The sequence below is a fragment of the Epinephelus fuscoguttatus genome, linkage group LG24 (assembly GCF_011397635.1).
Source record: "Epinephelus fuscoguttatus linkage group LG24, E.fuscoguttatus.final_Chr_v1".
In the NCBI taxonomy this organism is placed as follows: Eukaryota; Metazoa; Chordata; class Actinopteri; order Perciformes; family Serranidae; genus Epinephelus; species Epinephelus fuscoguttatus.
The window spans coordinates 12,224,959-12,239,733 of NC_064775.1; the positions used below are offsets into that span (position 1 = coordinate 12,224,959).

Here is a 14,775-nt window from a genome sequence, read left to right on the forward strand (position 1 = left end):
CACACCATGTAATAATGTTTACAACTTTTTTTATTCTTTATCCAACGAGCACTGTTTCGCTATGACTTGATATCTGACTTGCTAAAATCTGTAGATTCCCTGACCCCTTAATGCACTCAGCTCTCAACCTAATCACCTATAGCTTGAAATGACATAACACGATTTATATAATAAAGTCCTTTGATCTCTTATTAATCTCTATTGAATCCCAATCAGTGTACATATATACAGTATATATATCAGTATCTGTTACAAGGCAGTGATTATAATTTATATTTAGAGAGAGTTTTTGATCAGCTGAATAATTAAAAAAGACCCAGAATATTTTAACAAGTAAAATTCGTGTCACTGTTTTTGTGTTCCAGAGACAGCGTCCTGGTTTCTGTGTGCCCAGAGACATGCTCACTGGTCCAGTCCTTCCTCACCGGCTCTGATAGGTCCTTTCTTCTTCACGGACATGCTCAGCTGAAGACTGGGATGCAGACTCAGGACAGACACCTGTTCCTGTTCAGTGACACGCTGGTGATCGCCAAAGCCAAGTAAGCACAAGTGTGTTTTGTTGTAATTTTATCCTTGTGCGGAGCCATTTGGGAATGTTTTGGCTGCTCCACACCTTGGTCTAAGTGTGTCACTCTGGTGCTCACGCCTCTCTCTGCTGCTCCCAGGTCAGCCAACCACTTCAAGCAGAAGGCTCAGGTTTGTGTGTGTGAAATGTGGACGGCAAGCTGCATGGACGAGGTGTGTGAGGGAAGCACAAACCCAGAAAGGAGCTTTGTTATGGGCTGGCCCACCTGCAACTGTGTGGCTACATTTAGGTAACACATATATACACCTTTCGCTAATACAGATACTGTATGTCCATGGTGGATTGTAGCTACACTGGTCCAATGAGATAATGGCCACACTTTGTGCTGATGTCTCCTGAAGATTTACATACATCTCCCACTCACTCTCAAAGTCTCTCACACTAATGTCCATTGACAGCAGTCCAAAACACATTAGTGCAACAGAAATGTCCTGAAATAAAATAACTTTAAATGCATCATTAATGTCCACGTAAAAGCACGTTATCAAAACTATACATAAAAGTGAAACAAATAAAAGACAATTACCGTGTGCACCTCAAGGTCCATGTGTAGAATATTGTTACTCTGGAGTCGTATGTTCTTTGTCTGCAGCCATGTTGCTCTGGTCCACAATGCCACTGACCCTTGACATCACCACATAACATCACATTTGCTACAATGCCCTCAACTAGACTGTGGTTTAGACATGTTTTTACCTTTTTAACACCTTATGTATTACATTTTCAATCACCTTTTAATGACTATATGAACTTAAATGCTTATGAATTTATAACTGAGACATACATAATAAACATATCCATGCCAAAGACTGCAGTTCCTCTAGTGGCCACTTGAGGCTGGCTCCAGAAGTGAGTCAATCCCCATAGACCCCCACGTTAAAATACCAACTTTACAGCTGAAATAAACATGTTTACAGCCTGGTACAAAAAACGGCTTTAATGTCCATAGCTAACTTCCCATTTCATGACAACTTTACGGGTAGTGAATTTTATATATAACTCACCATTTACATTTTATTAAGGCTTAAAGTTACGCATGATTAAGACTGAGTGACAGGCTGTCTGCTGATAGGCGGATAGTGTCCTCGACTTTTCAGTCAGATGCACCCGTCGCTCCTCCACAGTGCCAGCCTCTCATCCAAATATGATCACCTCTGACTCAAAAAAACAAACAAGATGGCGTCGGCCGAAATACTGAACTCGAGGCTTTGGAATGGCAGTCCACAAACAGTGGGTGATGTCATGGTAGTGGTGTACATTATTTTTAACAGTTTGTGATAAGCATATGTATATCCTCCTGAGACCTAAGCTTGTTTTTATGTATGTATTTTAATTTCTCCAAGCTATTTGGGATCAAACACTGTTAACGATAGTTAAGTCCCAATGTCCTCAAACGAGACATTAATAAAGTTGCAATGCCTTCAAATGACTACTTTCTAATTAACAGCGTATTTGCTTGTTACTGTTAGTAAACTTGTCAAATTTGTATGGCGTATCATACTACTAATGTCCTTGATCATAAAAAACAAATTCAAACCATTAAACTTTATCAGTTTTTGTCCACTTTTGCGTCGCGGTCAGCTGCAGTCTGAATTGGCTTAGGTGGCCGCCATCTTGTTTACATGATGGATAACATGAATTTGTGTAGCGTGGTCTTACTACCAAGAGATGGCACAAAAAGTGTCCACAAATTAGACCTCGGTTAAGCAGAATGAGGTATAAGGTCCAATAAATCCAAAATGTAATGTCCTCATATGAGAACACAAGGTCTCAGGAGGATATAGACCAATATATAATAATTATATAATGATAGATATGAAGAATACTTGTGTACAAGTAATGTGTAGTCTGTGTAAAATATGTACAATATATAAAATATTATTATCTGAAATAAGTATAGAAATATATTTATTGAATATAGAAAAATAGATAAATGAAATTAATATTTTATAACTCATATACACCATATATATATAACCTGAGGTAAAATGCTACAAAGTAGCTGTCATGTTGTAAGTGGTGGTTGACGGTGACAGAGACAACAGTGTTAAGCTCTTGTTAAAAGTCTGACTGCTGTCAGAATAAAGGACCTGCAGTAGCGCTTCCTCTTACACTGTGGGTGTCTGTTGCTGAAGGAGCTGTTTAAGGCCCTCACAGTCTCATACAGGGAGTGATGGGTGCTGTCCATTACTGACGTCAGCTCCGCTAACATCCTCCTCTTAACCACCTCCTAAGTTAAATCATTAGGACAGCCCAAGACAGAGCTAGTCTCATTATTACTGTAAAGCAGTTCAGTCATTTATGTTGCTGTTAATCTGCACACTCACAGACACAGAAACAATATTTACACATTTTATTGTATTTGTTTTATACCACAGTGCTCCGCATGTCTAAACCTGGACTGATGAAATTTTAATGGGATTCCAAGTGACACAGTTAAACTCAAACATTATCTTTCTGTAAACTTTGCTCAGCTTCACAGTTTACGTTCACACCACCCCACGTCAGAGGCTGTAAAATGTGTTTATGTTTCAGTAGTAAATATGTTGGTGATGCTGTAAACTTGACCTGAAATGCCAAATGAACAGAAAACAGACAGGATGAGCTGTAAGCACTTGGAGTCACGATGAATTATATTTCAGCAGTTTTCCATCCTGCTTGACCTGAAGTTAAATAACATCTTCTCCTTGTTCACCTCAGCTCAGCAGAGCAGAAGGAGAAATGGCTCTCCCTCCTCAAAAGGTAAACTCTACCTTCATGTATCCACATAAAGTGTGTTCGTATGTGTGTGAAGAGAAGAGAAACCTGACGCATCATGTCTCCTCTGTGTTCTCTTTCCAGTCGGATAAAAGAAGAGAAAGAGAAGGAAGAACCTAAAACCATTCCTCTGAGAGTGTACGGGAAGGGAATCAATACTTTTGCTGTTGTAAGTTCACTCTGATAGTGCCTCTACTTTCACATGTGTGCACTAACATTTTCTATACAAACACTTTTCCTATTTAAACCTCAGACAATTAGTTTGGTGTGCTCCTGACTTCTGAAGTGAGAGTGAACACCATGGTGAGATCGAAAGAGCTGTCTGAGGCCATCAGAAAGAAGATTGTAGCAGCTTATGAGTCTGGTAGAGGTTTAAAAAGATCTCAGAAGAATTTGAAATCAGCCATTCCACTGTCCTGAAAATGGTCTACAGGCGGAGGACATTCAAAACAACTGCCAACATGTCCAGATCTGGCCGTCCAAGCAAGTTCACCCTGAGAGCAAACCGCAAGATGCTAAAAGAAGTTTCCAAAAACCCTACAATGTCATCATGGGACCAACAGCAGGCTCTTGCTCCAAGTTTAACTTTCATGGGAGGTGTGCAAGAAGGAAACCTTTGCTCTCTAAGAGAAACATGAAGGTCAGACTGACGTTTGCCAGAGAGAACTTAGACAAAGACCAGGACGTCTGGAATGATGTGCTTTGGACAGATGAGTCTAAAATTGAATTATTTGGACACCATAACAGAGGGCATGCTTGGCATAAACCAAATACAGCATTCCAGGACAAGAACCTCATACCAACTGTGAAACATGGAGGATGAAGTGTCATGGTTTGGGTAGTCTGAGTGGGCGGAAGTTCGCTGCATAGATCAGCCTCTCATTGGGCGGAATGAGCCACCCGCTGAAGTCCCGCCCTACCACCTCTGGTTGTGTAGCAGTTTTCAACACGTTCTTTACTAACTTTTGCGGTGTTTGATCTTGCGGGGATGTAGCCATTTTTCTGCCATGGTTCACGTCCTGTAGGCGTTATTTTTGTGGGGATGTTACACCAAAACCTGTTTCCCCCTGGCAATATTTTTGCAAGCGCACCGTTGCTGTGGCACCGCCCAGAACGATTGTGATTGGTTGAAAGAAATACAAGTCGGCCCAGCCAGACCTTTCTTTTCTTGAGAAAGGTCTGGTGAGCGAGACTGTGGTTTGGGGAACTGGCCAGCTCACCATCATAGAATCCACCATGAATTCTACCGTGTATCAGAGGGTGCTTGAGGAACGCTTGGACCCTGCAACATGACACTGACCCAAAACATACCAGTAAATCCACCAAGGACTGGCTGGAAACCAAAAAATGGAGAGTCCTGGAATGGCCGAGTCAAAGCCCAGATCTTAATCCCATTGAGATGCTGTGGGGTGACTTGAGACGGGCTACAAGAAGCATCTCAAGTCAAGTCACAAGTTATTTTCAGCCAAAGGGGGTAGCTATTAGGGGGTAGGATGTCCTAACGTCTTCCTCAGTTAGAATACGCCTTTATGTTGATATCTGTTGTTTAATGAGTAAAACAAGGTAATTTTTGTTGTTTATGTGCAATTAAATCACTTCCATTTGATTGACATTTCTTAATAAAGAACTGAATATTTAATGGGGTGTCCTATTTTCTCACGACTGTATATATGTAGTGATACTTCTTGTGTTTGCTCTGTCTTCACAGTGTAGAGTATGTGATGTCATGTTGATCCTGTACCATATGTGTCTGTGTGTCCTTCTCCCCCCATTAGACCAAGACGCTCCCTGTCAGCAACTCAGATTCAACCAATGAGGTGGTGCGACTGGCCCTGCAGCAGTTCAGCATCATAGTAAGTGAAGAAAAAAAAAATCATTGCACTTGCTTTCATAAAGTGTAGTATGTGACATAACACCAGTTCATATTTAACATGTGAAAACAAACAGAGTGGGTACAAAGAAGCAATAAACACTGCTATCAACACTTTAAATAAAATGTATAGCTTTAGTCTGAGACTATTATAAGACTAATTACAATCCACACTGTGTGTCTGTTTAGGTCAAATATACAGATAGGCTGCCTCATTTTTCCTGGACAAACCAAGATACACTTGGGACAGTTAATTTAAAGGATGACAAGAAGAACAGATTATGTGTTTTGACTTTCTACATAAAAGTACGCAGTAGTTTTTAGTATTAAGTTTCCTTGTACAATTGCAGATTAACCCTTAGACACTCATCGTTGTCTTTTTTTAGGGGGACAGGGTGCCTTTGGGGCAGGCCGACTGTATATGCCACATAGTCGTGTGATATACATCATCTGAAAGCTGGGAACCTGAAAATTAATTTGAGATGCAGCTCAGCACCATGGGTCAAGTTGGTCAAGTCATGAAAGTTGAGAGTGTATAAGGGTTTGGAACATTGCCATTCCCATGCTCAACTATGTCCCATAACTTGTTGAATCCATTTTTGGGGTTGATGCCATTTGTTACACAGATTTGGAGCTACATTTTTGATGATTGATAAAAAATGGTCAAAATCCATCACAAATACCACACAGGGGTTCAAACTTTCTGCCTTTTGGCAAAAATTGCTGTCTAGGATCAACAATGGGTCATTTGTAAAATCTGTGTAGATGGAGGATTTTTTTAAATGAGTCTTAGGAGTTACGTGATGTCAGTGTTTGACTGTCCAAATGCGTTAAGGCCTAAAGGATCGCAGTGTGCAACAGGCTGAAACTTCTCTCAGTTGGAATTCTTTCAGAGTTCATTGTTCAGGAGGCATGGAAATAAACGGACCCAGTGTTTAAAACAGGTAAAAACACTGAATAAAGCAGTTTCACGTCACAATTCAGTGTCTCCTTGATTAAAACACTAAATGAAGCAGTTTCACTTAAAAAGCATGTCCACCGCGAAACGGGAATGTCCCCATGTAGAGATGTTTGGTTTGTCCATTCGGGGCTACTGTAGAAACATGGCGGTGCGACACGGTAATAGACGAGACCAACGACTGCCTGCGAAAATACAAATATTGCTCGTATTTTCAGGTGGTTATACACACAAAAAACATACTATATTATGTTATATTTAATTTTTGCCAGTGTTTCCCCTGTATCCTCCACACTGGAGCTGTAAGGTAAGACTCTGACAGTAGTGTCATGATAACCTCACCTGTATGAACATGTGTCAGTGTTGAGGCTGTTCATTAGCCTCATACCATTGTGTTTTATTGATGTAGCAAATGTTTGGTGGTCCACCTGTATTAGCGCTCTAGGACTACTCCTTCATCGTCGCAAATGTCGCCGTTTCGCCGACAATACCAACAGAAGTTAAACTGCTTAGCTGTAGTGTGAGCTAACTGCAGCTGCAGCCTGTTGAGCTCTCATCATGAGGCGGAGCTAACAAGATGGCCGCCATCATTGAATTAATTTCGGCGTCACCTGAGTATGTCAATTAGCGCAGTGAGACAAAAACATGAAGGGAGGTGAGATTCACACCGTGATTAAGAATTACCTAATGTCATGCTGCATGTAGGCTATATGTGAAACTGCTCTGTATATCTATTCAGAAATAAACCGGTCGGGGTTTAATTAAAGAGCTTTGCTGACATTTGTGTTACTTATTTTGGTTATTCATTGACAATATGCCGGTGTAACTCTCACAGTATAAAATATGAACCACTGAATGTTTAAAGTTTTCAAAGTAAATGAAAAAATGTTGGCAATTACCTATAATAGACTTAATGATGTAATTAAACAAGACTTGTTACAGTAGCCTAATTATGTCACCTGAGAAGGGGACAAATGCTGAGCTCACTATAAACGGCAGAAGCTGAAATGAAATTACTGTATGACTCTATTTTTACTTTTATTGTAGTGGTTGTGAAATTAATTTATAAATGTCTTACCTATCTATCTATCTGTCTTTCAATTGACCAAGCAGCAGCTGCAACAGCTGTAAAGAGGAGCAAAAACAATGTACAAAAAGTACAATGTAGAGGTGCCCTGAAGTGATGCTCACTTTTGTAGCAGTCAGATTACAATATTGCATCATTTCTAGAGTGAGCTTCCCCCTATATCCTCATTATGAAATTGGCTACAAATCCATATTTTAAAGCTGATACTTAAAAAAACTCTTCCTGGGGGGATGCCCCTGGATCGCCCCTAGGCAGGATTCCCACAGTCATTAAAAACCTGGAAAAGTCATGCAATTTCACTGTTACATTTTCCAGGCCAGGAAAAGTAATGACATTGGTATAAATCATTGAGACTTTAGTAAAAAAAAACATGTAATCTGTTGTGTGTAATGAAATTGTCACTGTAATAACCTTACACATAATGTAATGTAATATAACGGATAATTTATTTTCTGTAGCTGTCGACGTATTGTTGCTCTAATAATTCATGAGGCTGTGATTATCCTAGAGGTCACCAGAGGTAATTTTATACAGTGATGTCTGTTTAAAAAATGGTTTCACTACATTGAAATGGCTACTATGGGGGCTAACATCATCACACATGAATACAAATTGGCTTAATTATGTCCACAAGAGTTTCAGCTTTCCAGTCTTACCCAATTCATGCAATTTCAAAGAGTGTTTAGTGACCTCAGTATGAAGAAATATTAAAATACACCAATTTTAGAATAGGTGGTAAAAATACATTTATACTGCATGCAGAAAACTGTTCCTCATCTTTAAACATCCTTCACGATGGCAGTCCTTGAATGGAACACGCCCCTTTTTGCCAACTTTGTGGCCGCACACAATGCATGTTTAAATTCATTGTTTTAAATGTAGAGGTGCAGCAGGCGTGCTGAAACACCAGAGCGACACCAGAGTGATGTGCAAGCATTCCTGAGCACCATTTTTTCAGGGTGTGATGGCTGTGCCCTGAGATAAACAGAGTTAAACACAGCATCGCACACTGCACATCGTATGTCGAGGAAAAAACCACAGCCGACAGATATCTTTCTCTTCTTCTGTAAATATCAGTGGTAAATTTGGTCTTTGGTCAAAGTTGGTCATGTCAGTGCAGGGCTACCCAGAGCTTTACATCAGTGTCATGGACATTATTTTAGGTGGACACACTTAAAAAAACAGTGCCTGAAAGAAAATCAGCTCTGCACTCAGGATTTCAGGTCAGTAGGGTATGATACAGTGTTTGTTATGGTTGCCAAGCAACCTCAGATACATCCTGCCACCCTGCTTTTTAAAGTTCACACAAGATTAGCACCCTGCGTTCAACCTTGTGTTTTCAAAGACCTGGCATGTGTGCGGCCCCTTAGTTCAGCAGCACGAGCTTTTCCTTATCAAACACAGACAACAAAGGACAATGTTTTCATAGACACCCCCGTAGGCTAATGTCCGCTCAGTTGTGCTAGTTGCATGTGATGTAAACACACAGCATGTGAAAACTGAAAGAGAATACTTTCCTTTGTCACATCTGAGCTTCCTAAAATGTGTTCCTCCTCTGCAGGACAGGCTGTGTGGTGTTGAAGGCATCTTGTTCTCTGAGGCTGTGCAGTGTGTGTCCTGTTTTCCTGACTGTCTTTGTCTCTGTTTTGCTCAGGGGAATGTAAAAGACTTCCAGCTGTGGGTCATCTCCAAGAGGGACAACACCCCCTATCCTCTAATAGGTCAGTGAGTGAGCTTTGGCACCGGGATGAGATGTTTTTAGACTCACTAGTTCCATTCATTCCTACAGAAGAGTGTGTGTTGTGTTGCCCAGGTCCTGCAGGATGCAAGCGAGGGGTCCCAGTGTGTGTGCTGTTGAGGTTTAAGGCAGCTGTATCAAGCCTCCTCTTGTCCTCTGTCTCAGGTCATGAGTTCCCCTTCAGTATCCAGATGAGTCATGTGAGACAGACGATGTCTCAGGGAGGTGGGGGCAGGGACGTGGACAGACAGAAGGCCATGCAGGTGGAGCAGATGCAGGTGTACAAGCAGTGTCAGTTCATCATGAAGCCTCGACCTGCTGAAACACTGCAAGTATCTGCAGGTGAGATCGTTATTCATTCATAACTAAAATAGTAGATTAACTCTGTGTGCTGATGCATTCTGGGATACTGTGCTGTTTCTTCAGAGTGGTCTCAGAAGACATTTAAAAGGAGGCGTTCTCTCATCACCTGGGCCTTCTGGCGAGGCTCCTCCTCTCACCTACATGAGCTGTCTCTCGCCGGCGCACCCCGCGGCTGCCTGTTTGGACAGCCGCTCAGCTCTGTTTGTGTAGATGATGCTCTGCCAAAGCCAGTGATGGTGAGTGATGGTGATTAAAATCAGTCATGCCTTGTTTCTCCTTTTCTCTCAGTCAGTATTGTAACGGTAAAGAAATATAGAGTTCCGACATTTTAAAGCAACTTAGATATCAGTATTTTTAGAACGTTTCTAATCCCACTCAGAATGACATTTAACCAAAAAAGCCGCAGCCAACACCCAACCAGCCCGTTCTCCCTGTTAAACAAGCCGTATGTGTTGTGAGACTCTCTCCACCTCTGTCTGCAGGAGACCAGAGAGAAAGGCGTTTTTAAAAGTCTCTGTGTGTTCAGCTCTCAGTATGTCTGTAGCTTCTCTCTGAATCTCTGTGGTTTAGAGTTCAGTTTCTCTCCTGCGTCCTGGTTTTACTTTAGCTATCTGCTTTATTTCACTGTTTCATGTTCACTATCCGCCGTATTGGAAGTTGTGTGAAGTTGCTGCTTGAAAACTCAACATTTCCTGATTTTGCTGCTTCACAATTAAAGTTTTTACATAACAGAATAACAGAGAATTTTATTTTGAAGACTCTATAGGAATTAAAATATGTTTATTACAGAATTGGCCAAACTTCGTTAGCAGCTTTTCTTCAATAAAATCAAGTGTAATAATACGACAGGGAGGAAAAGTAAAAGCAGAATCAGCTACAGTGAGATGCTGATGAAGAGCTGCAGACAACAGGCTGCAACCTGATGAAACCATTGGTGAAAACGTTTTTGTGAGGTTTCAAAGGAAGACTAAATTAAAAGAAGCAGCAATTCAGCTCTTTTGTGTGCAGTGCATCTACTTACTTTCTATCAATCCAATGTTGCTGACATCACCTATTCAGAGTTATCAGGACTGACTGCTGTGCATGGGGCTTTTGAATGATTTAATCAATTATGTAGGGTTTATTGCAACAAAAACATGCCTTTTTTCTTTGTTCTGTTGTGGCGATGAAGGCTGAACAGAACTGGGAAATACCTGGGATTTGTTGGCAGGTTTTTCTGGCGATTTTGTGTTTCTCACTTTTCACGTGAGATTCCACTGCCTTGATTCCCATCGTGCCTAGTTTGAAAATCTTTTTGCACAAAGCACACCGAACCTCATGCACTGCCTTGTACCAGTTGTAGCCATGCCACAAAATCTAAATAGCCAGATTTCATTGAAGTTGCGTTTCCGATGTTGTCCAGGGTACAGTGGATTCTGAGCATCCTAGCCAAAAACAAAATCTGAGTGTTGTTGGATCTGCTGTCCTGATCTGAGAGACGTTAATGTGAGAGGCATCCTGTAAATTATTTTTAAAAATAGATGCCACCAATTATTTTGAGATGCAATGGCAGAAAAAAATGATGCATAAAATTCTTACTCCCCATGTGTTATCATTTTTAAAACTTTTTAAAGATTGATTTAAGACATTTAAATTCTATTTTAGGCCTTATTTTTAGATTATATAGTTAGGTGGCTTTTAAGACCTTCTAAGGATCTGCAGGAACCCTCAAACAGCTGGAAATAATCTCCCTTACGTATTCTCTTCTCCCTATCAAGGACATGATGGCCTTCTTGTACCACGAGGGTTCTTGGACACGGGGGATCTTCCGGCGGCCAGCGGGGGCTCGGGCAGTCAGGGACCTGCGGGAGTCTATCGACAGCGGAGAGTTTCAGCTTCCTCTGACAAGAGACCATATCTTTGTCATCGCCGGAGTATTTAAGGTGAGACTGTGAGAGATTGTGAATTTGACTTGGATAGATGGGTTTAAAGAAAAATCCCCATCTTTTTTGCACATAAACACAGTTTAATGAAACTAAGTGGCTTTAAACCCAAACCAGCATCATGATGACACAGTTTCTGAGTGTGTTTGTTTACATGCTTCACTGTTAGTTACTTTAATGACCCACATCTGTAAGCACAACATTAATCCGCTTCCATCCACCTGAGCCTCTGTGTGACACGCCATGCAGCTACGTTAGCAGGACAAGCTGTTCACAACAGAGGTGCTGAGATTGGCTTGTTAATGTAATCTGGATTATAATCTGTTATTATCTGGAGGGATAACAGAGAGCCTCTGTGCACGAGTGCGTTAATGTGTCGTATGTTTACATGACAACACACGAGATTTCTTATTTATATTCACTAATATATGTTGCAGCTGTGATACTGTAGATCAGTTTTAAGTTCAGTTAATGGGAGTACACATCTCTCCGTCATATCGAGTAATCAAAATATCTTAAGTACAGGAACAAAGTGAAGGAATAAACATTGATTTGGTTTTTTTGTTTTGTTTTGTTTTTTTTATTCTGAATGATCATTTTCATGTGTTTTATGATTTACTGATGTGTGTGTGTTTTCAGGATTTCTTGCGCAGCATCCCAGGCAGCTTGCTGTGTTGTGAACTGCACGAAGAATGGATGGACGTGCTGGAGGAAGAGGAGGAGGAGGAAGAGCAAGTGCAGGACATAAAGAGGTAGCATGCATGTTGGAACACATGCTTTTTCAGATGCTCAGAGATTTGGCTGTTCTTCATGTCTAATTATTCTCTTCCTGTTTCCTGGTTCTGTCTCTCTGCAGGATGATTCGTCGTCTGCCCAAAGAAAATGCCCTGCTGCTACGCCACCTGTTGGCCATGCTACACGGTATCGTGGGAAACGCCCACGAGAACCAGATGACGAGCTTCAATTTATCAGTGTGCATCGCTCCCAGCATGCTTTGGCCTCCTGGAGCGCCCTGTAGCCCGGAAGTGGAGGGAGAAGGAACTAAGAAGGTAAGGAAGGGGCAGGAAGAATTGTTTAAGACAGGTTCTCTTCATCAATTACATGATCGATGGCTGTGTCTCAATTCAGGGGCATTTGAAGACCGATTGCGTCACATCAGTGCGACCGAGGCTGTCCCATTTCTGCTACTGCTATTTTGACTTGGACACCCAGGATTGTTGTAATGTTGCAATGCAGTTAAATCAGTCTGTCTGGGCCACGTCACAGTTTAGGAACAAAGACAAGTTTGTTAGTTGTGTCTGCGGGCTATAAAAAGACACAGAAAAACATAGTGAGCCAAATGCCACCTTTAGCTTATTAACTCCTGCGATCCTGGGATCAGGAGAACTTCATTTACTCTTGGTTTGGAAATAAAAGTGGTTGCAAAAAAAGTTTTTCCCCACAGCCATCATTAACTGAACAGCTCAGTTATGTTTGTGTTATAAGTATCATGCACTCTAATGTTGAGCTGCCTAAACTGGATGTTATTTTTGGAACAAGATTGTTGTTTTTTAATTCGCCTGCTAACGAGCACTTTGTAACGCCTCTGAAGCACAACAAGCTTTCCTCAATGTAATGTCTCAAATCAGCTTTATAGACGGGTGAAAGCTCTCATTTACAACAGGTTGACTGAGACAGGAAAAAAGCAAACTGCAGTTAAAATGTCCTGTAAAAGCACTTTGTTCCAGAAAGTATTAATCATTGGAACATTAACTGCTCTGAAATGATGCACTTTAAACGTTGGGGGCAGAGACAGGAGTGTCAAAGTGCTTCCACACAGCCTTGGAAATTTTGAACACTGTGAAATGCTGAGCAATTGTCACACTGTTATGATTGAACCTTTAGTTGTTACACTAGTTTAATATCAACCTGTCTCTTCCTCTTGTGTGATGCAGGTGTGTGAGCTGGTCAAGTTTATGATTGAACACTGTCAGCAGATTCTGGGAGAGATTCCCTCCACCCTGTTTGGAGGGCCGCCACAAAGACTCAACACTGACGAGATGGGATCAGGTACAGATGTGCTTTTGTCTTTAACTGGAGAGAGATAATACATTCATGGTTACTGTCTATTTCACATGCATTTCATGCATAGATTTAGATTTTTTTGTCAGCAAGATAACAGTGAACACATTTACTGTTTAGACTGAATCACAGTGTTTGTTTACAGTAACTTCCTGGTAGAAACCCTGTGCGTCAGAGAGAAAAACATTTTGACATGATTGGCATATAACGAGAAAGAATTGCACAAGTGACTCGATTAGAAATTGGAAAATGTGATTTTTATTTCATTATTTCTTTAAAAGGATATCTTGTAAATGTCACTGAACCCCCACAGAGTACAGAAAGTCTCTATAAAGAATTTACTGACTGGCAGCTGCAGATTCTGAGCTATGAAAGAAAAGTTTTCACAGATAGTTTCTCTCACAGTCTTCATGCATGCGTCTCATTTATGTCTTCTGTTTTGTGTCTTCGTCCTTTCTCTGGACCGTCAGACTCCTGGCTGTACCCTCTGACCGACTCGTCCTACGACAGTCTAGAGAACGAGTTGGACAACAGCAGCGGTGGCTCACCGGGCTTCAGCAGCAGGAGGCACATTCGACCCAAACCACTGCGAGGCAGCCTGGACTCCATCACAGTCAGTGACTACGACCAGGACACAGACCCAGATAACCCCCAGACCCAAGCTGACAGCCCACAGGGTCAGAAGTTACACCCATTGGGGAGAAGCAGAGGCAGGAGACAGGACGCAGACCTCTCCTGCTCCACCCAGGACTCACCGACCGTGGACTCCACCCTTGACTCACTGTCCCTGGATGGTCGGCACAGGCAGCGGAGGTGTTCAGAGCCAGCAATAGCGTACATGGCCAAGTTCCGGCCATGTGCCTCAGAGAGTACTGATGGTCTCTCTGGTGAGGATGAAGATGATGAGGAAGAGCTTTCCAAGAAGCCCATCTACCATACACTTGCTCACACACACTCTAGAGGTCACACTCGGAGGGGTGGAGGTGAATCCGTGTTTAAGCTCCATGGTGTGAGGTCAGCAGCTCAGGAAGTGAGCTCCCCCAGCCTCTCCTCCACCCCCAACTCCCCTGCACCAACCCGCTCCTCCCTGGACTCTCTCAACTCCCTGCACTCCCTCAGCAGCAACCACACCTGCACAATCAAACGGGGGCTCCACCCAACCAAGACACATCTGCCCTCCAGCTCTCCCCCTCTGCCTGTCCCTTTATCCGTCCCCAGCTTACCGTTCACCATAGGCTCTGCTCTGACCCCTGGTGGACAGCCAGACCTGGGGACTTGTCCAAAAGACTCCGCACCAAAAGAAGCACCCAACTGGGGGACATTAAAAGGCTGCGGGGGCCTCCACCCAAACTCTTGGCTGAAAAAAGGTCGCAGGCTGTCACTAACCCAACAAGACAACTTGGACAAGGAAGAGGAGGACAAGACGGGGGTGA

General features: G+C 42.1%; 1 protein-coding gene across 2 annotated transcripts in view; it reads left to right on the forward strand.

Annotated features, from left to right (window-relative positions):
• LOC125885245 (rho GTPase-activating protein 20-like) overlaps positions 1–14,775 on the forward strand; it is a 40,503-nt gene that overhangs the window by 17,166 nt on the left and 8,562 nt on the right. For both annotated transcript variants that reach the window (XM_049570793.1, XM_049570794.1), the window contains 13 exons: positions 366–539; positions 666–815; positions 3,287–3,328; positions 3,428–3,512; positions 5,119–5,196; positions 8,913–8,979; positions 9,162–9,338; positions 9,423–9,595; positions 11,117–11,281; positions 11,921–12,033; positions 12,138–12,330; positions 13,216–13,330; positions 13,813–14,771. In XM_049570793.1, coding sequence (XP_049426750.1) covers positions 366–539; positions 666–815; positions 3,287–3,328; positions 3,428–3,512; positions 5,119–5,196; positions 8,913–8,979; positions 9,162–9,338; positions 9,423–9,595; positions 11,117–11,281; positions 11,921–12,033; positions 12,138–12,330; positions 13,216–13,330; positions 13,813–14,771 — 2,491 coding nt within the window. The remainder of the gene's footprint in view (positions 1–365; positions 540–665; positions 816–3,286; positions 3,329–3,427; positions 3,513–5,118; positions 5,197–8,912; positions 8,980–9,161; positions 9,339–9,422; positions 9,596–11,116; positions 11,282–11,920; positions 12,034–12,137; positions 12,331–13,215; positions 13,331–13,812; positions 14,772–14,775) is intronic.